Raw genomic sequence first — 24,343 nt, forward strand, 5'->3', positions numbered from 1 at the left:
TTCACATTTTGTGAAACCTTTTTCGCCGAGTTGTTAAAGTATAGCCGTTGTTGTATTGCCCTGACTCAAGAGGTGAAAAGTGAACTTTTCAAAATAAAAGCCTGCCGGATTATTCCACACCTCTGCATCTGAGTCCTATTTCTGACCCAGGCCTGACATTTGTCTTCTTGTCTCTCGTGATTGTGAATGATAGGCAACATTCCAAAAAAAAGTGTAGATCCCCTTTCAAATGAGGCTTATAAATGAGCATCAAGCATTAACTGTTACTGTTTACAGGTCAGTCAGTACCATGGACAGAGATCCAGTCACCCTAAACTGGACTGATGACCTCTGGGGCCCCACCGCACAAATCCCGAGAATTCGCGAGAAAGGTTACAGAATGGTGCTTTTGTTACATACAGTATGTGCTTCCGACAAAAAAAAACAAAAAGACAGCAGGTTAACCCAGACTACCTAGTGGCTCACAGTCTTTTTTCTGGGAACAATGAGAAACGACTACAAGACGAGAATAGGCCCTGTCATCCCATTTTTTAGAAAAAAAATCGAATGTCATTTGGTTGACTCAGCATTTTCCTTTTTTGCCTGACTAGGCAACATCAAATCAGTGTTCCTCAATTCACTTTCACAAACTGAGATATTTCCACATAGCGTGGGAATTAAGCATTTTGACATCACATGACATTGCAGCAGTATGCATGCATGTAAAAAACAATTATTATTTATTTATTTTGAATCGAACAAGCATCATCGGCTGTGAGTGAATATGATTATGTGTAACACATTAACGCTGAAGGTGAGTGTGTGTGTGCCTATCAAGTCAGAGCTCTCTAAATCTAAATATAACTGTCTAAAGCTGATACCTAACCCTTCATGCCAATGCTGCTTTCAAGTACACCGGGTTTTCAGAATGTTGCTAGTATTTTAATGCAAATACTGACAGCATGACGACTGAAAATATACAATTACCACTTATATACATATAATATATATATATATACATACATATATTTAAAGATGTATCAAAATATTCGACATTGTTTAGACTAGCTAGCTAACCTTTGGAAGTCCGCCATTTACATCCATGAAAAGGTAAATTGAGGATTAGTGACTGGCATGTTATATTATTTCTTGTATAACTAATACATCCCAGTGGTTAAATTGCATCCACGTTCCGTTCCCATCGTGTTAATTTAAGTGTGTTTACAAATGTCCTACAGCACTTGAACGCATTAGCCGGTCGTCAGAATGAAAGCAACAAGTTTAAAGCTCCATTGTTTTGCTGACTTACTTTGTTCAGGTGGGGGTTGCGTGTGACGTCATAGCCCCTCTTCTTTGTGCAGACCAAGGCCTTTCGAGCGTCCCCCGACTTGTGCATCTCCGTGTCCACGGATTCCCGTCTCGCCGTACCGTGAGCCATGTTGTTGTCGTCCCTTGAAATAGAACAAGTGTTGTGAAGGCAACAAGTGGATGCACGCGCGTGTCCCAGCGGAGATGTGATTGGTGGCATTACGTCATCCACAACGGCCTCAGCGTTGCGCTTTTTTTTTTAAACCCATCCATCCATCCATCCTTAGTTTTTATAAGCAATACTTTTCTGTTTTGGCGAGCTATACAGGCAAAACTACTTCATGAAATATTGATAATAAAAAAAAAAGTATTATTAAACATTCAATGATTTTTTTGTTTTGTTTTGATTTTTTTCTCTCTCTGTCTTGTACCTATTTAAAAAAAAAAATGCAATTAATAATTTAGTATATAATATATACATGTACATATTTTTTTCTTATAGGACATTCACTGCACTTACTGTTTATTAAAAAAAATTATGCTAAAAGACAAGACAGTTTAATTTTGTGAAATCATTGCAAAATGTTTTAAACAACAATGTTTATTGTCATTTCTGGTTTTTATGAGCAATGCTCTTCTGTTTTGGCGAGCAAAACTACTTAATGAAATATTGTTTTAAAAAAAAAAAGTATTAAACATTCAATGATTTTTTTGTTTTGTTTTGATTTTTTTCTCGCTCTGTCCTGTACCTAGTTTTACTTTTTCAATTAATAATTTAGTATATAATATATACATGTATATATATTTTTTTCTTATAGGACATTCACTGTACTTACTGTTTATTAAAAAAATAATAATGTTAAAGGACAAGATACCGTTTAATTTTGTGAAATCATTGCAAAAAAATGTAAACAACATTGTTTATTGTCACTCTTTCGAGTTTTTATGAGCAATGCTTTTCTGTTTTGGCGAGCTTTACAAGCAAAACTACTTCATGAAATATTGTTGGGTTTTTTTAAGTATTAAACATTAAATTTTATTTTTTTTCTCTCTCTCTCTCTCTCTCTCTCTCTCTCTCTCTCTCTCCTGTTCCTATTTTTATTTTATTTTTAATTAATAATTCAGTATTTAATACATACATGTACATATTTTTTTTTTATGGGACATTCACTGTACAAAAAAATAATGTTGAAGGACAAGATACTGTTTAATTTTGTGAAATCATTGCAAAAAAAAATGATTGAATACATTAATTTGTGTATGGTGAATATTGTACAAACGTATCATTCAGTACAGTATAACTAACTCTACATGTAAGAGTACATTTATATTCAGAAATGTTTGTTTGTTCATGTATTTATTTTGGAATTATCTCTGGGTGCCCAGACAATGGTTTGGAGCATTGCATTATATGTGGGTGTTAAGATGGTGTTTTTAAGTCGTTTGTCTATGCATGGTGCAGTCGTATGTGTACAATATGTATACTTTATTATTTCTTTGCTGTTTTTATTTTTATTTTTCCTCATTAGTGGTTTTTCATTGCGTTTGACTTTTGTAGCTGTATGTAGAAATGGCACCTCTGTGGTAGCAGAGCGCTGTGCACTTTGATGTCTTTGATGTACTTTGTGTTATTTTAATGTTTCCCTCTTTTTCATATGTGTTTGCCTTGTTCTTTGAAGACGTTTTTAGCCTGCACTGCAACCGTATTGTTTTAAAAATTAAAGAGTGGCAGCAGATCAAAGTAGCTGCTGACATTTTCATCATTTTACAATTGAGCTGCTGAGTGCCAAGCAATTTCCCTTGTGGATCAATAATTTGAACATGTAGCGTGACTTTAAAAATGCTTTAGATAAGAAATATTGTATAAAAACAACCCAGTATAATGTCGTACTAACGACTCCAGTAGTTTTATGAAGTAAAGTAAGGATAATGTACAGTATTCACCAGGTGTGAAACGGTATTGTAGATACCGCAGTATTGCAATTATTGCAAGTCTTCACTAATGCATGCGTGACTCTATTTAATAAAAACGTTTTTTTCTGCGCTTTAGCCTTGGCCAGGCCTGCAAATACAGTACATTTTCCAGAATCCTCTGCGCAGCGCAGGCACAACATGGTGGGAGGTGTAAAATGCCGTAAGGAGGAATTGAAGTGTGTTCAAAGTAAATGAGAGGAATTATCTTTTTTTTCCATTGAAAAATTTTAACCTGAAAAGCAATAACTCTATATTACACACAACTGACAAGCGTGTACAGAACATCCGCACCGTAACACAACATAAACACAACAGAACAAATACCGAGAATCCCTTGTAGCCCTAACTCTTCCGGCTACAATAAACACGTCCCCCCCCCCACCCCCACCCCCCGGAAGAGTTAGGGCTGCAAATGATTCTGGATATTTGTTCTGATGTGTTTATGATGTGTTACAGTGCGGATGTTCTCCTGAAATGTGTTTGTCATTCTTGTTTGGTGTAGGTTCACAGTGTGGCGCATATTTTTTAATAGTGTTAAAGTTGTCTATAAGGCCACCCTCAGTGTGACCTGTATGGCTGTTGATCAACTATGTCTTGCAGTCACTTACGTGTGTCTGAAGAAGCCGCATACAACATGAGACTGGGCTGATTATTGTCCGTGTTAAAATCGGGAGAAATTCAGGAGAACTCTCACTCTCTCTCTCTCTCTCTCTCGTTGGCTCCAGACAGAGACGATTTTTGTTATTTGGGTCCAAAATACCCGTGCGTTAGTGGAAAAGCGGCAATTGAGTGAAAGCGACAGAAACGTTGCTATGGAGACGAGGGTTTTCTTACGTGCCTGGCTGCAGTCACACCGCGACACCTGTCCGTCAGTAATAAAGTCCCTGATAACCTCGACCAATTCAAACCGTTATTTGTTTTTTTAATTGTTTAATTTGCATTGCCTCACATGATGAACACTACATATGTTTTTATATGACGCCGGATAACACTCCGGGAGCCGTCACTTTTTTGCGCTCATGATCCCGGTACTTTCCGCCGACCACCGTGTTGCTGTAGGGAGGAAAAGCGGAACGACACATATTGCAGAAATACATTTTTTCTCCGTGCGTCGGCTAAATACAAATATATTTCACAACCCCAAACATGTCTTTTTCAAAGCCTGCAGTGAAGAGAAAGGGTTAGTGATGAGCAAAGACAATTCCAGGAAAAGTGGGAGATGCAATATTGCTTTGTTGAACACAGGGGCACCCCGACGTGTCTTATTTGCACAGAGAAAGTTGCGGTGCACAAGGAATACAATTTGAAACGTCATTATACAACTAGACATGCTGAGGAGTATGCAAAATACCAGGGAGATGAGAGAGTGAACCGGGTTGCAAATTTTAAAACCAGTCTACTGAGGCAACAAGATTTCTTCAAGAAAGCTACCGAAAAGAGCGATGCAGCAGTCAAAGCTAGCTACATGGTGAGTGAGATGGTTGCTAGGGCAGGAAAGCCATTCAAAGAAGGTGAATTAATTAAAAAGTGCATGCTAGATTTTTTTTAAGAAATATTTTCTTGCGGCCCAGCCTCACCCAGTTTTTGCATCCAGTGGCCCCCAGGTAAATTGAGTTTGAGACCCCTGCATTAGAGAGTATGCATGGACACTTGCACTTCACACATACATGTGAAAATACAAAAAACTAACTATTTGAGAAGTCAGGCTAATTTAGTGCATGGAAATGTAGTGAATGTTACCACAGCATAAGTCTGGCAAACTTCTGTTATTTTCAGTGAATTTGCAGCAATGTTTTATCTACATTTGTTTTTGATCTTGCAGCGTTCCTTTGATTTGTTTTTGTTTTTTAATTGCAGGATTGCATCTCTTTCACAACGTTTGTGTGTTTTTGGATCATTTCTTTGTTTGGAGCGTTTGGACGTTGCTGCGCGTGTGCCCATCAGTCACCGTCTATCATAGGTAATGTCTACATTAAGCCGGATAACTCCTTAAACGAATAATTATTTAGCCCAAGCATCGTTTCAGCCACACTAAACCATCGTTTAAGGTTCCCGTCCTTGGATAATTTTTTACACGGGTAAGTGCGTCATTTATTTCTTGAATCTCCGGCTCTTAGCTTTGTATGGACTCATTGATCGTTTACAAACTGAGTACGGAGAGGAAGCGACGCCAGAAAGACCGCGCCCCACACAGGAAGTGATGTCAGAAAGAACGCGCCACAGCCAGCTTCATAACAGCCTGTTTCCACTCGGAGGTTAAACTCTAGAAAGATGGAGGCGAGTCATCCAGACATGCCCGGGTTTCTCCTTCCTCTCCATGTACAGACGCTTGTGGAAATCACACATGAATACCTTAAGAGAAAGCAATTGCAGCTATTTCGGATACAACACTTTCGAATGTCCAGGTTAGCTGTGATGCTACTTACCAAAAAACGTTGTCAGTTTGTCGAAAGGAGAGACAACGAGATTGCGGGCTCCCGTGGATGTGATAAAAAATGGTAGCGTGTGCTTTGTAATACCTGGCCGTTGAGGGAAGACTACGGAAAACATTGAATGCATTTGGACTGGCAAAGCAGACTGTATCAGTTATTATCCGCCATGTATGTCGCGGACTCAACGTCTAGGTCCAGAGTATATAAAGTCACCAAAAACAAATGGACAATGAAGGTTAAGGCAAAAGAGTGAGAAGCAACGTTCCCTATAAGGTGCGCGCCTGTGCAATTGCGCACTGCTCAAGTGTCCCCTGCGCACGGCAAATCTATGCAACGCACAAAATCAAATAAAAAAATAAGCGCATAACAATTTTCGACACATGGACACGACAGAGAAAACAGTTTTCGTCATCATTGTTCAAATATTGTAAAGTCTGTCGAGACGCTTTGAGGACATGAATTCCATCCATCACTTTACTGAGCAAAACTCTTTATTGTCGGCCATAAACACATCACCAAAACAATACCGTCGATCATAATATTTTATTAGAGCGTATCAAAACACGTATTGGTATGTCAGACTTAGCTTTGTCGTGGTTTAACTCTTATCTTACTGACAGGATGCAATGCGTCTCCCATAATAATGTGACCTCGGACTATGTTAAGGTAACGTGCGGAGTTCCTCAGGGTTCGGTTCTTGGCCCTGCACTCTTTAGTAATTACATGCTGCCGCTAGGCGACATCATACGCAAATACGGTGTTAGCTTTCATTGCTATGCTGATGACACCCAACTCTACATGCCCCTAAAGCTGACCAACACGCCGGATTGTAGTCAGCTGGAGGCGTGTCTTAATGAAATTAAACAATGGATGTCCGCTAACTTCTTGCAACTCAACGCCAAGAAAACGGAAATGCTGATTATCGGTCCTGCTAAACACCGACATTTATTTAATAATACCACCTTAACATTTGACAACCAAACAATTACACAAGGCGAATCAGTAAAGAATCTGGGTATTATCTTCGACCCAACTCTCTCGTTTGAATCACACATTAAGAGTGTTACTAAAACGGCCTTCTTTCATCTCCGTAATATCGCTAAAATTCGTTCTATTTTATCCACTAGCGACGCTGAGATCATTATTCATGCATTCGTTACGTCTCGTCTCGACTACTGTAACGTATTATTTTCGGGTCTCCCTATGTCTAGCATTAAAAAATGACAGTTGGTACAAAATGCGGCTGCTAGACTTTTGACAAGAACAAGAAAGTTTGATCATATTACGCCTATACTGGCTCACCTGCACTGGTTTCCTGTGCACTTAAGAAGTGACTTTAAGGTTTTACTACTTACGTATAAAATACTACACGGTCTAGCTCCGTCCTATCTTGTCGATTGCATTGTACCATATGTCCCGGCAAGAAATCTGCGTTCAAAGAACTCCGGCTTATTAGTGATTCCCAGAGCCCAAAAAAAGTCTGCGGGCTATAGAGCGTTTTCTATTCGGGCTCCAGCACTATGGAATGCCCTCCCGGTAACAATTAGAGATGCTACCTCAGTAGAAGCATTTAAGTCCCATCTTAAAACTCATTTGTATACTCTAGCCTTTAAATAGCCCCCCTGTTAGACCAGTTGATCTGCCGTTTCTTTTCTTTTCTCCTCTGCTCCCCTTTTCCTTGAGGGGGGGGGGGGGGGGGCACAGGTCCGGTGGCCATGGATGAAGTGCTGGCTGTCCAGAGTCGGGACCCGGGGTGGACCGCTCGCCTGTGCATCGGCTGGGAACATCTCTACGCTGCTGACCCGTCTCCGCTCGGGATGGTGTCCTGCTGGCCCCACTATGGACTGGACTCTTACTATTATGTTGGATCCACTATGGACTGGACTCTCACAATATTATGTCAGACCCACTCGACATCCATTGCTTTCGGTCTCCCCTAGAGGGGGGGGGTTACCCACATATGCGGTCCTCTCCAAGGTTTCTCATAGTCATTCACATCGACGTCCCACTGGGGTGAGTTTTTCCTTGCCCGTATGTGGGCTTTGTACCGAGGATGTCGTTGTGGCTTGTGCAGCCCTTTGAGACACTTGTGATTTAGGGCTATATAAATAAAGATTGATTGAGATTGATTGATTGGTAAAAATAATTATATCTAGGAAAAGTGGTCATTTTCTGCAGTACAAACCAGACCAAAAGCAACTTTGTTATATCAACAGCAGCTCGCTCTTTCTCACTTGCGCCAACACATGCACATATGGCACTTAGCCAGTGATGCGCTTACAGCCACACAAAAAGTCGGACAACTCCAACACCACACATAAAGTGTAATTCCAGGTCGTTACACTATGATTTACCAATCAAATGTGTGCTTATTCTAGTGTCATTTATTAGGAATCTTAATTTATAAATATTAATCATGAAATGCTGTTAGTATATTAAATAAATACTAATACAAATATGTTTTTTACAAACAGGAAGTTGCAGGAATGTACACATGATCCCCTGCTTACATCTCATTGTGCAACATGTGAATGTTTTAATGGGAACTAAATGCAATGTCTGAAAGGGGTACAAGTTATTTCCAAAGCAGGACCTCCACCCAGACAAACAATACACAGTTCATGAAAAACAATACTTTTTGTTAGTGTCATTGTAAGTGGGCCTAAACACTTATATTAGAAAATAATCTAATGGAAATGACTGCTGTCATTTGATTATAATAATAAGAGAATGTTGTCTGTCTATCTGTGTTGGCCCTGCAATGAGGTGGGGACTTGTCCAGGGTGTACATGCAGCTGAGATAGGCTCCAGCACCCCCTGCGACCCAGAAAGGGACAAGCGGTAGAAAATGGATGGATGGATGGATGGAAATTGAACTTGCTATTTAGTCAGGTTTGGGACAGGTGTGCTGCTGGTGTAGCCACAGTGTGCACGTCTGATGTTGCTCACATGGGCTCCACTGAATGCTCAGGGAGTTTTTGCATTTGCTCACACACATGAAAAATTAGAGGGAACATTGGTGAGGAGTGTCCTGACCAGATATCTAGATCCCTAGTTTGATTGACGTAAAATGTTCTTTATCACATTGTTTACTTTTACATGTCCATTAAAAATGTGATTAATTTATGATGGCTCAGGTGTGATTCACTACAATAGGGCCCCACATCACGCTGGATTCCAGTTAATTGAAATACCACAACACTGGATATTGTTCAGATAAGTTAAATAAAATCTAAGAACTTGCACACAAAGCAACACTGGAGGTGACTATGACGTGTGCATTTTCCACGCATGCGTATTCGGTCGCGTTGCGGCGGGGGACGGAAGGGCGGCGGGGGTCTTAAACGACCATTGTGTGTGTGTGGACAAGGATAAGGTTAGGTGGGATTTACCCTAGATAACATTTAGATGTGGCCTAAAATTTGTTGAACATTTTTGTTTGCTTTGCATTTATTCATGGTAATGAGCCGAGGCATGTGATATGGGCTAGTGTGTGTGTGTGTGTGTGTGTGTGTGTGTGTGTGTGTGTGTGTGTGTGTGTATGTGTTAGACACAAAGATATCTGAAACCAAGGTCAGTCTTACCACCGTTAAAACTGTTATGCAACATTAGCCAGCCGTGAGGTCACCAGCGCTTTCTTACCGCTGCCAGAGGGACAAGGGTGACAATAAGGTCATTGCTTTATATGGACACCAAACTGCCATGTTTACATCTTTGAAAATCTTTGTGGCCAGTTTACGCCTCAAATAAATCAATGAAGTGAGGTTATTGACTCTAGGTGCGCATGAGGAATATTCTTTTTTATGGTGAGTTAGAGCTTGTGACAATGGTGTATAGCAGATGGAACATACAATCATTTTTCTGAAGTATATACAGTAAGTGTATGCAGGGGCGGTCCTAGCCTGTTTGGTACCCTGGACGTGAACCTCCCTTTGTTTGTTTCCAATGTTTTGAGTGTTGTTTCTAACTGCAAAGTGTGCTCATAGGAAATTAGGTAGGTTTTTTTTTCTTTATATTTTATTTAATCGGAAGCGAGACAAGAAAACATTTTGTGTCTGACTTATCATTTCTGTGTTCTTAACAGGAGTATACATGACCTCCTACGTCCGGGGACCTTTACATGTTTATCTGCTGTCATTTTTACACGTTACCATGGTGCAACCGTGTTATTTCGGGCGGGCTTTATTTTGAAAGTCTGACTTTACCAGCCACAGAATACGGTATGCCGATGTTGTTGTCGTGTTACGTAGCGAACCTAAGTTGTATTGCGGTTGCCTGAGGTGCTTAATAAAGGCTTGCATGCCGAATAGGCCTTGCCATTTAATAGCACATCTTCAAACACAATACGACAATTTTGTGCATTGTTTGTCTATTTTATGCTGCTGCTGTCACATCTACTGTATATACTGTAATATCGTACATGTGTTGTATATATTGTATATTGTATATATTGTATATATGTTATAGACATAATATAATATACATGTATCTGTATATATATTATTCTGTACACATGTTATGTATATATTCGTATATATGCTAGATTTTTTATCGCTATATTAATCTATTTATACCTGCATTGTCCTTTCCATCCTTACACTTTCCATCATTGTAACTGAGCTACTGTGTTGAACAATTTCCCTTGTGGATCATTAAAGTTTGTCTAAGTCTAAGTCTAAGTCTAAAATAAGCATAGCTGGAGACATCGTCGGGGCGCGACAGCAGAAACCTCCTTTGAGTGTAAAGTAAGTGAAATACCACCCTTGCAATATTTAGTAGAAAAAGTTTGTATTTGTGCTCCTGTCATGTCTGTGTAATCATGTTTTGTCTTAGTCATGTTTTGTTTAGTTATTGGACTTTTTAGTTTCTGGCTTTTCACTCCCTTGTCTTGTTTCCATGATTACCCATTAGTTTCACCTGTTCCACGTTTGGACTCATTGTGCATTCTTGTTTGTCACCATAGCAACCCATTAGTTTTCACCTGTCACGTCACGCACCTGTTTCACGTTTTGAGTCACGCACCTGTTTTCGTTAATCATGTCTGTAGTATTTAAGTTCATTGTTTTTCAGTTTGTCTTGCTGGTGACACCCCCACATTTATGCTCTGCACATTTCTGACTCTTTTTTCATGTCCATCGTTCACGTTGCTCCTTTTTGTCCATGCCAAGTAAGTTTTGTTTATTATTGCCACAGTTAGTGTTTTTTTTGTTGTTCATAGTTTTTGCCTATGTGCAAGTGTTTGGTTTCATAGTTTGTTCTCCGCCATTGTGCGCGCCTTTTGTTTACTTCCTTGTTTTGTATTTATAGTGTTTAAATAAAAATGTACCATCATTCCTGTCTCGCCCGAGCCAACTTTCCGTTGCCTTCGAGAAAAACTAAACCCCAGGATCAAGTCATGACAGCTCCATTACCAGGTTGCAATGTCTCAACACTCCTTCAAACAATCATAACACTATGGGCCTAAACTACAAAATAAAGGTTTGCGTGTATTAAAACATATGTAAACTTGATAGCACACGCAAAGCTGAACGACCAAGCTTGTGCAAAGAGGATTGCGTCTCTTAAATGGGCGAAATAGAGAGTGCAATCCATTTAGCGTTTCTGTCTTCATGTATGTGCAGAATATATGATGATTATTAGAATGCCCACAATACTGGGAAGAGAAGAAGCAAATATAACTATTTTGCACTCGCAATGTGATTTATCAAGACTAAAACTGTTCTGCAGTCGCTGTTTTGCATCACGTCGAGAATGTTAAAGTTAAAGTTAAAGTACCAATGATTGTCACACACACACTAGGTGTGCTGAAATGTGTCCTCTGCATTTGACCCATCCCCTTGTTCACCCCCTGGGAGATGAGGGGAGCAGTGGGCAGTAGCGGTGCCGCGCCCGGGAATCATTTTTGGTGATTTAACCCCCAATTCCAACCCTTGATGCTGAGTGCCAAGCAGGGAGGTAATGGGTCCCATTTTTATAGTCTTTGGTATGACTCGGCCGGGGTTTGAACTCACATACTACCGATCTCAGGGCGGACACTCTAACCACTAGGCCACTGAGTAGTTCTTGCAAACTGGCACAGTTTAAGCACAAATAGTGTGAGAAAGCATGTTCCGTCTGTGCGCGTGTCAACATATTTGGACTGTCAAAAATAAAAATATTAGACATATCGTCTATTCAGCAATGACATTTTATAATTGTATAACTGCTAGATGACTTAAAGGGGTCATATTATTTTTTTTACATTTAAAACTTCCCTGTGTTCTACATAACATGTCATGGTGATTCTTTGGTCAACATTTTGCATAAATTATGTTTTACAGACCATCTTCAAACCGCTTTCTGACCATCTCGTTAGGATGAGCCCTTCTGTGGGCGCTCTTATTTACGTGGCTCCACTTCGACTGCTTCTTCTCCTTGTCCCTTCCATAGTGAGTCTACTGACAGATGTGAGTTAGAACTATACGCTACTTTGTATTAGAAATAGCAACAGTGGAGGATGCATGTGTGTGTATGAGCCAGTCTGCCCCAACAACGTTGGATTACAATGGCAGACTCACACAAAGGTCTTCGGGTAAATCTCTATCATATATGGAGAAAACCGCTGACATCACATGTTGGAAAAACGTCAGAAGTTGTGCAAATTCCAAACAGCTCGTTTGGAGGAAGTATGGAGGAAGGCAAGATTGTTTTATAAATATCTCCGCAATGCCTCCGTGGTTTGATTTCACATTTTCGTATGCAGATCTTAAATACACAAAACAGGTACCAATAGGTGAGAAAAGTTAGTTTTACATAATAGGTCCCCTTTAAGTGGCTGATTAAAACAAACTCAAATGATTTGTTTTGCTGTCTGCTAATGTTTTTTCATATAGGAAATGTATTAATACGCTCAATTGACTGCATGATACTGGAAATATATATTCAATTATATCTTCAATATTTAAAAAAAAAAGTCTTGTAAGATGCATTTTCTTGCGCTTGGATCACTTTAGACGCACCATCACAACACCACAGCGCCTCCCAGAGCGCACCATCAGTGTTCTGAAAAGTAGGCTCTTTTGTCTAGATGGCGAGTTTATATAGCCCTGAAAAGGTGGTTCATATTATATTTGTGTACTGCATGTCAACAACATGACGAAAAGCCACAGGTTGGACCATAATGCCATAAATGTGGAGGTAAATGAGTGTCTCTATGGTGACGGACGATATAAATATACGCAAAAACTTCATTTTGCATTTATCAAGTGTACACGCAGTCTTAGTACAAACCCCGTTTCCATATGAGTTGGGAAATTGTGTTAGATGCAAATATAAACGGAATACAATGATTTGCAAATCATTTTCAACCCATATTCAGTTGAATATGCTATAAAGACAACATATTTGATGTTCAAACTGATAAACATTTTTTTTTTTTGTAAATAATCATTAACTTTAGAATTTGATGCCAGCAACACGTGACAAAGAAGTTGGGAAAAGTGGCAATAAATACTGATAAAGTTGAGGAATGCTCATCAAACACAGGCAAATTGGGAACAGGTGGGTGCCATGATTGGGTATAAAAGTAGATTCCATGAAATGCTCAGTCATTCACAAACAAGGATGGGGCGAGGGTCACCACTTTGTCAACAAATGCGTGAGCAAACTGTTGAACAGTTTAAGAAAAACCTTTCTCAACCAGCTATTGCAAGGAATTTAGGGATTTCACCATATACGGTCCGTAATATCATCAAAGGGTTCAGAGAATCTGGAGAAATCACTGCACGTAAGCAGCTAAGCCCATGACCTTCGATCCCTCAGGCTGTACTGCATCAACAAGCGACATCAGTGTGTAAAGGATATCACCACATGGGCTCAGGAACACTTAAAAAACCCAATGTCAGTAACTACAGTTGGTCGCTACATCTGTAAGTGCAAGTTAAAACTCTCCTATGCAAGGCGATAACCGTTTATCAACAACACCCAGAAATGCCGTCGGCTTCGCTGGGCCTGAGTTCATCTAAGATGGACTGATACAAAGTGGAAAAGTGTTCTGTGGTCTGACGAGTCCACATTTCAAATTGTTTTTGGAAACTGTGGACGTTGTGTCCTCCGAACCAAAGAGGAAAAGAACCATCCAGATTGTTATAGGCGCAAAGTTGAAAATACAGCATCTGTGATGGTATGGGGGTGTATTAGTGCCCAAGACATGGGTAACTTACACATCTGTGAAGGCACCATTAATGCTGAAAGGTACATACAGGTTTTGGAGCCATCCAAGCAACGTTACCATGGACGCCCCTGCTTATTTCAGCAAGACAATGCTTACATCAACGTGGCTTCATAGTAAAAGAGTGCGGGTACTAGACTGGCCTGCCTGTAGTCCAGACCTGTCTCCCATTGAAAATGTGTGGCTCATTATGAAGCCTAAAATACCACAACGGAGACCCCCGGACTGTTGAACAACTTAAGCTGTACGTCAAGCAAGAATGGGAAAGAATTCCACCTGAGAAGCTTAAAAAATGTGTTTTCTCAGTTCCCAAACGTTTACTGAGTGTTGTTAAAAGGAAAGGCCATGTAACACAGTGGTGAACATGCCCTTTCCCAACTACTTTGTGTTGCAGCCATGAAATTCTAAGTTAATTATCATTTGCAAAAAAAAAAAATAAGTTTATGAGTTTGAACATCAAATATCTTGTTAGTGCATTCAATTGAATATGGGTTGAAAAGGATTTGCAAATCATTGCATTCCGTTTATATTTACATCTAAGACAATTTCCCAACTCATATGGAAACGGGGTTTGTAGATCACACGCAACATGCTCATGAACCGTACACACAAGTTTATAGTTTGCACACGCTGTTTAGCGAGTGTTATTTGGATATTAGTAAATCCTGCATTTCCGTTGGACAGTTTACCTTATATGGTGAGGAAAATGGATTCAGCATACAAATGACAAGTACATGCTTGACTTCAGCCTTCATATCCGCAGCTTTTGAAATAGACTCTTCAGGAATGCGATGACATACTTGTAAAGTACAAACCATCAAGTGCAATTCAATTTCATGTTGAGAGTTCATGTAATTGAATAGATTCCATTAAATATCCCATAGTACTGAAACAGGCAGATCATTTATAATGGATTATGTTGTATTGGTTTGCATTGTACTGTATGGATGTACCACATGAACCGTGAGTGCCCACTAAGTATCCATTTAAAGTTGTCCTAAATACAGTCTGACTCAACTTGACCTCCCATTAACTTTATGCTTTAACCATTGTTTGTATTCTACTTTTGCTCTCTCTTGGTAGCAGGAAGTTATTTTGGAGGTTAGGGCTGGGTGTCAGTTCGGCCGTGGAAGAGTTGTTGATAGTGTAATCTCTATGTTGCTATCAAGGAAAGGAAGAGTGAGCACAGGGCTGCCTGGCATGTGTCAATGTTGTCAGTAGACTGCTGTGAAGAAGCATTACACTTAAGTGAGTTTTACCAGATGTTTGTTTTCGTTTTTTAATATTGACCTGATTGCTTAATAGTAGGGATGTCCGATAATGGCTTTTTGGCGATATCCGATATTCCGATATTGTCCAACTCTTTAATTACCGATACCGATATCAACCGATACCAATATATACAGTCGTGGAATTAACACATTATTATGCCTAATTTGGACAACCAGGTATGGTGAAGATAAGGTCCTTTTTAAAAAAAAATAAAAAAAATAAAATAAGATAAATAAATTAAAAACATTTTCTTGAATAAAAAAGAAAGTAAAACAATATAAAAACAGTTGCATAGAAACTAGTAATTAATGAAAATTAGTAAAATTAACTGTTAAAGGTTAGTACTATTAGTGGACCAGCAGCACGGACAATCATGTGTGCTTACGGACTGTATCCCTTGCAGACTGTATTGATATATTAATAACATAAAGAAAAAACCCTTATGTGTGAATGAGTGTAAATGGGGGAGGGAGGTTTTTTGGGTTGGTGCACTGTTTTTTATGTTGATTTAATAAAAAAATAAAATTAAATTAAAAAAATTAAAAAACGATACCAATAATAAAAAAAACGATACCGATAATTTTCGATATTACATTTTAAAGCATTTATCGGCCGATATTATCGGACCTCTCTACTTAATAGTGTATCAAAAATGTCTTTCTAAGCCTAAGGACAAGACTACAACACAACAGGTGTTTGCCCCTCCAAATATAAATTAAACACTTTGATAAAGGAGCCGAAGGCTATATTTATGATCATTTTTGATCATGATCATTTCTAACGCCCATACTTGTCGCTGGGATTGAACAGTATGCCAGTCGTTATCGCAATGTCATTGCAGAAATAAAACATGAAGTCAGTTGACAGTCAAGGCCAAAACCTGCAACAGTGTCAGAGATCAATGTCAGTAATCAAAGCTATCCATGTTGATCTGGGCCATAAAGTTTATGGAACTTTATTATTTTATGTCGTTTTATAAACCTTGCACATTGCTGGCTCGAAATGATTTACTGTTGACTATGTATACTGCAGTCTTTTTTTCTACTGTTCTGTACTTTGCCTTCTGTAAAGTCATAGAACAAGACGAGTGTCAGACTAAGATAAGATTTGAAATATACAGGTAAAAGCCAGTAAATTAGAATATTTTGAAACCATTTTGAACCAGCTGGACTGCTGCTGAGTGGTCCAAAGTCATGTTTTCTGACGAAAGCAAATTTTGCATTTCCTTTGGAAATCGAGGTCCCAGAGTCTGGAGGAAGACAGGAGAGGCACAGGATCCACGTTGCCTGAAGTCTAGTGTAAAGTTTCCACCATCAGTGATGGTTTGGGGTGCCATGTCATCTGCTGGTGTCGGTCCACTCTGTTTCCTGAGATCCAGGGTCAACGCAGCCGTCTACCAGCAAGTTTTAGAGCACTTCATGCTTCCTGCTGCTGACCTGCTCTATGGAGATGGAGATTTCAAGTTCCAACAGGACTTGGCGCCTGCACACAGCGCAAAATCTACCCGTGCCTGGTTTACGGACCATGGGATTTCTGTTCTAAATTGGCCCGCCAACTCCCCTGACCTTAGCCCCATAGAAAATCTGTGGGGTATTGTGAAAAGGAAGATGCAGAATGCCAGACCCAAAAACGCAGAAGAGTTGAAGGCCACTATCAGAGCAACCTGGGCTCTCATAACACCTGAGCAGTGCCAGAAACTCATCGACTCCATGCCACGCCGCATTAACGCAGTAATTGAGGCAAAAGGAGCTCCAACCAAGTATTGAGTATTGTACATGCTCATATTTTTCATTTTCATACTTTTCAGTTGGCCAACATTTCTAAAAATCCCTTTTTTGTATTAGCCTTAAGTAATATTCTAATTTTGTGACACACGGAATTTTGGATTTTCATTTGTTGCCACTTCAAATCATCAAAATTAAATGAAATAAACATTTCAATGCATCAGTCTGTGTGCAATGAATAAATATAATGTACAAGTTACACCTTTTGAATGCAATTACTGAAATAAATCAAGTTTTTCAAAATATTCTAATTTACTGGCTTTTACCTGTATGTCTGTACTTCAACTGCATATTGAATGAAACACCTGAGTAAACATCCTCCATTCTAGCTGATGCCAGGGGGTTCATTAACTAATCATTTGCTATTAATTACAACCAGATTATCTTTGCGCATTTTCAAATTTCAAACAATATCCTCTTTTGATGGCTGATGAAAATAGTTTCCAGCTTGGTTAAATGTGTTTTTACAACACGTTATTTTTGTAAATAGCTTCTTTTTGTAAGCACATATGTTCGATTATGCTGTAAGAGTCAGTAGAGTAAAGTAAAATTTTACTACTGAAAAAATAGGTAATTTGGCAGAAACAGAATTGAAAAGACCTTCTTAAAACCAGCGTCATGTGCATTGGACGTTTGTGTTTTGCATTACATGGCTATTTTTTTCTTAGATTTGTAAAGAAATTAGACCAAAAACAAATGCCCACTGCAGAGGACGCCAGTTCTTAATAAGTTAAAATACATTTTTAATTTTATGACCTTAGATTTAATTAAAGCTTTCATAACTGTGGACAGAAGAGTCACTGGACAAAATTCTATTCAAGAGGTCTTGGTCTTCTTTTCCACAACCTAGACCAGGGATATTCACCTAAATTTCTTGTTGCCGGAGAGCTAAGAACCAGGGGCCCGGACTTCTCTCTTCATAATTATTCTTATTTTCTTATTTTCTTTATTCTGGTCTGCTGTCATTCCCTGGCCGGATTTGGCCCCCGGACCGCCATTGAATACCAAAGCGCTGGCCTAGACTGACAGCCTGGAATATTTTTTTTTGTAACACAGACTAACAATAGGTACACATTTACAAATTAAAGGCTCTTAGGAGACAACTCTGTTATCTTTTTTTGGCAAACATTGAGAATCGTTTTAATAGTTTTAGCTTTGTGCTATCAGTAATTAATAATATTGATTGATGTAATTAAGGACTTTGGGAAACACGTACTACTGAAATGTATGACATCAATATGGTTTCCATTGTGAACCCACAGATGAAAACAAGAACAATCCCAAAGTACAAGGACTTAGGAAGAACTGGCAAAGTTAAAAACGGACAATACCCAAATGTCCTATATCAGGTTTCTTTTCTGAAACCTGTTGTTGGTGTTTGGACCTCGAAAAGAGCATACTCAGATGTTGGGCCTGCTACGTATCAACAGTACCAATAGAGGAAATGGTGGGTGGATGTTACGAAGGGGACACTGTACGTACAAGTTTGCCGTCACACAGCTTTTTTTTATTTTTTCCTCTCAGTCCATTTACAACCCCCGCGCACCCCCCAAAGCACCCCAATCAATGAGCTCTTTCACTGATGTTCCGTCATAATGTCCCACTGTTTGAACTCAAGGATATTCAGGAAGGTGGAAAAAGGAAGAACTTTAAGCTTCAGCTTTCCTGTCTTGCATTATTAGAGAAAGCTGAGTTGACATGTGTAGTGTGAGAAGGTGCTTGATCAGAATGAGCCAGGCTTTATAAAGGAAAACCTCAACATGTCCTAAGGACAACCTCAAGAGCTTAATCCTTTGCGTCAATGCTACACTCTGGTAATGTTTCATTGGGTACATTTCCAGTATTCATATGACTTGCGATCTTTTTTATGAATGTAAATCCAAGCAGTTGGATTTGTTCTTTACACGCATAAAGCATGCACAAATTGTAATGTTAGAGGAATATTTTCCACCTTAAATCAAAGTGGAATGCATAAAGAGTCTCACTCTAAACACAATGAGTACACACTGTGTTTTTATCTTTGCAAATACACACACACGGTATCTTATTGGTTTCGATGGTGAGAAGAGGTGCCAGGAACGAGACAAAGTGACATTTGACGAAATGTGTGTGTCCAAGACACACGCTTAGGTTAACTTTTAGTTTCATTGAACAACACCCAAAACAACTCCGCCAGGGAAGGGCAGAGAGGTAGACAAAAGCACGTGAGCAGAGGGACAATCGAGAGAGAACGCGCCAGACTTTGTAGAGCTCAATCTTCTCTCCACCACTGGCGTTGTTAATGTTTGTACTTACTACATTTGTAGAATAAATTGTTAATATTCAATACTTGTCTTCTCGCCCTTTTCAGACAAGCCATTAAAACAAAAAATCCAGGGAAAATGTTGCCCTTTAAAGGGGCAGATCCGAACACCATCATGCTATTGTGTGAGCTAAAATATAAACATATACTGAAATAAAATGTGCCCAAGTTTCATCAATTAGTGGGGAGAGGCTGGAATATATTTGCCTGTTCTGACAGAAACCACGACCAAAACTTCTGGCATCATTTTGGAGATGCTGTCATTTAGTCTACGGAGTATGTGTAGTTTGGGGTTCTTTAGCAGTTACCATAGTAACTGTCCTCCAGGCTTGACATGCAGACAAGTACATGTAAGTACATTTTCCCCTACTGTGCGGGCAACATAGAAGGGTTGTCTAGTAAATGCTGGTTCAAGTCCTAGAAAAAAGTTACCACCCCTTTTTTTCCAGTTGTAATTATGACAGCAGAACAGCCAGGACAGCCTAACAAAACACAACCACAGATGTCAAAAATGTGTCATCACACTCACAGGAGAGGAGAGATTTAGTGCATTACAATATTCTCACAGCGTGTTTGTGTGAACTTTCTAGCCCCACGGCGTGTAAATCTTTCAGTCTGCAAATCCCTTATTATACACAATCATTCCAAACATGACAGATCTTACTTACACAAAACACGTTTATACAGTATTTAAAATGAAGGTTTTGATTACAACCATTCCAGTGGAAAATGAACATCATATTATTCAATGTATTGTATATTCAGTATTATAAGGACTTGTTTATATTTTCGTACCAATACAAACATATCTAGAGAAGGAATAGATTACATCACTTAACCATATGAACGCTCAACAAATACCTTTGATCTCTTCGCACCTTGTCTCAAGTTCTGGCAGGACGATATCAAATGAAAACATCTCTTCTTTCCAAATCCTCACTGTAAACAGTAGGTTTGTCAGAGATAAATGTCACATTTTGCCTGTCTAAACAGTTCTCAAATCTCAGTGTAGACATGTTGTAGATCTGTTATTAACCAGGTTTAGGACGAGGCATACATTGATTGACACATGTTTTATCAAACGAGGCTCTACAATAATGCATATTAATGCAAAAGTATAAACATGTTCTCTAGCATCTTTAATCATTCATACATTGTTTGTAGAGCTTGTCCACATTAGGACCAGGGCTAAGCTGGAGCATATCTACAACTTAAAATGTGAACAAATGGGAGGTAGCTCAGCATCCCTTAAACACATTCCATTCCACCTCAAGAGTTTCCACTGTCTTCATGATGTTAGATGAACTCCCTTTTCCATCCCCCAGTTCTTAGTAAATGTTTTGATAATGGTTTGATTGGGTACCAGTCACACACTGCAATTTTAACAGAGCTGCAGTAAATGATACACAAGAGCTACTGTATATTACAACAAGGGTCATCTCACTCTTCATGTGCTTTAAGGGTTTCAAAAACAAACTACAGGCTCATCAGTCATGATGAGAAACCCCCCCTTATACAGATACTATCAGTAGCTATGTAAGAAGTAAACAGGTAGTCTGCTGAGTTGTTAGATAGAGGCTTATTCTCAATGTAGAAGGGATCTGCAGGGAATATTTCAGGCGTGCGATGTGGAGTGGTATTTTTATGTTTTTACTGCAACAGAAAGAAAATATGGCCAGTGAGTGTAAGCACAAGAACACACAAACCTAAACTCATGCACAAGCACATGTTAATCTGTTTCAAAGTTCACAATACCAGATTGGTAATGGCCTATGTCAAAGCACTTTTAGTACATCTTAATAAGACAACATATTCACCACATCATTTTTTGGACTAATAGCTGCTACTTTTTTTAAAACATTTCCACGCTTTGAACAATGCCCTTTATACAATGCGGCGGCTATTTTATGAATTTTTTCCGGGTTCACAAGCTTCACATGGCACTAATAAATTTTGCTTTGTCATATCAGACCAATGAAATTGCCAAACGGGTCACAGTGGACCAGTTACATTGTTCACATTCAAACAAACGCACTCACCAAAGTAATTTAGTCAGCCATTTACCACGTTATGGACTTACCATTGTAATGGAGAAGACACGACGAAATGCACACAAGGCAGACCCAGCTATCGGAAAAGGAAACAGCCATTGCACGGAATAGGAATCCACCAACACTAACTGGCTCCACGGAATGCCAGATCGCCTCATGCCGAAGAAGACAACTTCAGCGGCCCCAGCATGCAAGAGGATAATTAGGATGAAAACAGCGCTCAATGACTTTTCCGGTATGTCGTGTTACAGGCACTAACTTTTTATAGAGCCTGTGTAAATATTTTATCTTTCAATTTGTACATATGCAGCTTAAAGACCTGTGTGCAAATATATGTACAGTATATAGTAAAATTTCTCTAAATTTATATTTAGGTGTGTGTTATAGCCTGGTAATTACTGCATATATGTTAAGTTTAATTTAATTTCAAAGATCAATATTGTTTTGTTTGTTGCAGCTCAAACAAGGCTCCTCTAACTGAGAATTAAAGGTTGTCCAGCATGACACTTATGGGACTGTGAACTCGGGGAGTGAGGTTTGCATTGTCTAACCTCACTCCCCGAGTTCTGTATCTTCTACATGGTACAGTACTTCACAAAATTTACGACAGTACACCTGGGGGCGCAGCTAGAGGTTGGCTATTGGTGCTCAAACCTGGGATGTTTTTTGAAAAGTCCTGAATCTGAATCAACTGTCAGCTTTGCAGAACTTGAGCCTTTATTTTTCTTATCACTACATGTATTTTGCTAACACTCAAGTGACCTGTGGAGCACTTCATGATATGTAGGCGAGATTAATATGGTGAACACGGCAAAAAAAACAACCAAAAAAACACCTGCTTTATATCAGAATGTTAGCAATGTAATTGTAACCTAATGTGCAGCCTCCCTGGTTGGATGATCTATAGATGCTTATCATTAAAGTGAAAGCTATTACATAGTATGCTCTGTTTCCTTTAAAGGCTGAGCCAAACACAACATACATGTATCCCAGAGGGCCGTGCTTCTATGGAGCATGGGATTCTGAAACAATACCATAGGCCAGTGGTTCTTAACCTGGGTTCGATCCAACCCTAGGGGTTCGGTGAGTCGGGTTTAAGGGTTCGGCGGAGGTCAAGGCACACCCAACTCATCGTGTAAATAAAAACTTCTCCCTATCGGCGTATTACGGATACGGCAACAGCAGAAGTCACACTGATTTGCAGGTGTGAAATTTGTTGTGAGTTTATGCACTGTGTTGGTTTTGTTCTTTGAACAAGGTGATGTTCATGCACGGTTCATTTTGTGCACCATTAATACAACATGGTAACACTTTAGTATGGGGAACATATTCACCATTAATTATTTGCTTATTAACATGCAAATTAGTAACATATTGGCTCTTAACTAGTCATTATTAAGTACTTATTAGTGCCTTATTCGGCATGGCCTTATTATAACCCTGACCCTCTAACCTTAACCCTAACCCTAACCAAATGGCTCTAAATTAAGTCTTTGTTACTTAGAATATGTTCCCCATACTAAAGTGTTACCAAAAACATATAACTTTGTCTTGAATTTGAAAAAAAAAAAAACATTTTATTTTTCACTAAAGAAGGGCTCGGTGAATGCGCATATGAAAGTGGTGGGGTTCGGTACCTCCAACAAGGTTAAGAACCACTGCCATAGGCCAAAAACCTTCCTAAAGTCAAATAACTTCAAAATGTGTCAAATAGCTACCAGATCATGACCAGTCATAAATGATATGTTGACATGAGGATTAGAAAACAATATCATGCAGTACCCTCTGAAAAATCAAATCAACGCTATCTATTTATAATTGCAGATAATTAATCACAGAAAGTCATACAATTAGTTTGATTACTGATGTGTGAGTTTTGCTCCTCACGTCCGTGTGTAAAGTACAGATTCCTATCATATCAATGGCGGTCTGTTGAGAGCAAAGTAGTGCTTAGCTGAGCTAAAAGACCTTTCAGTTGTCAAAATAAAGCCAGTGGAAGTGAACTGTGGCCCACTGCAGCCCCCTGAGTGGGTTTATTAGAGTGGTCTGTGCAGAGGATTGGGTAGTCTTTAATGTCTTCTGCTGTTTACAGAAAACGTCTTCCAAGATAGAGTTTCAATGGAAAAACCTAAGCGTTGTGAGATTTGGTGAGCTTCACTATTGCTTAAGGGCACTAGTAAAACACCTTTTTTTCCTCAACTCCAAGATAACTGATGGTATTCCTGAAACTTGGCTTCCTCCAATAATTACGTACAACCACACCAGTGCGCAAAGGGAGCACTTCCCATGAGGGTGTTACACCCGGCACAAAAGACCCTCTATTCACAGTGTGCCTCCCCCCCACCAAAAATATCACTCACTGCTTTTCTATGTAGAAACCACAGGTTGCAAGCCGGGACTTGACTCTCTCTGTTTCCCCCCTCCTGTATGACCTTTGACCTTGAATTGAACAGATAACAGGAAAATACCTTGTGTTAATTTTTGCTGCATTGTTGACAAAACTTTAGAATGAGTTCGAAATCTCATTTTTTATAGATGCCAAAGCTCACACCTTAATGCTGATAATTCCACCATCACCATTATTCCGATTACAATTTTTGGTAACACTTTATTTAGTATGGGTAACATATTCACCATGAATTATTTGCTTATTAAAATGCAAATTAGTAACATATTGGCTCTTACTTAGTCACTATTAAGTACTTATTAATGCCTTATTCTGCATGGCCCTAACCCTAACCCTAACCCTAACTCTAACTCTAACCCCAACCCCAACCCTAACCTAACCCTAACCCATACTTGCCAACCCTCCCGAATTTTCCGGGAGACTCCCGAAATTCAGCGCCTCTCCCGAAAACCTCCCGGGACAAATATTCTCCCGAAAATCTCCCGATTTTTAGCCGGAGCTGGAAGCCACGCCCCCTCCAGCTCCATGCGGACCTGAGTGAGGACAGCCTTTTTTCATGACGGGAGGACAACAGGGTGACAAGAACTAAATCATCCAGACTAGAGATAAATTGTATTATTATGTT

General features: G+C 39.3%; 1 protein-coding gene across 2 annotated transcripts in view; it reads right to left on the minus strand.

Moving 5' to 3' along the window:
- Positions 1-24,343, minus strand: part of me1 (malic enzyme 1, NADP(+)-dependent, cytosolic) — a 227,982-nt gene that overhangs the window by 181,648 nt on the left and 21,991 nt on the right. The window contains exon 2 of one of the 2 annotated variants that reach the window (XM_061949543.2): positions 1,289-1,430. In XM_061949543.2, the coding sequence (XP_061805527.2) occupies positions 1,289-1,417 (129 nt within the window). In that variant the 5' untranslated portion in view covers positions 1,418-1,430. Of the gene's footprint in view, positions 1-1,288; positions 1,478-24,343 lie in introns of those variants that run through there. The other variant, XM_061949551.2, reaches the window with a different exon arrangement.

The sequence above is a fragment of the Nerophis lumbriciformis genome, linkage group LG04 (genome assembly GCF_033978685.3).
Source record: "Nerophis lumbriciformis linkage group LG04, RoL_Nlum_v2.1, whole genome shotgun sequence".
Lineage (NCBI taxonomy): Eukaryota > Metazoa > Chordata > Actinopteri > Syngnathiformes > Syngnathidae > Nerophis > Nerophis lumbriciformis.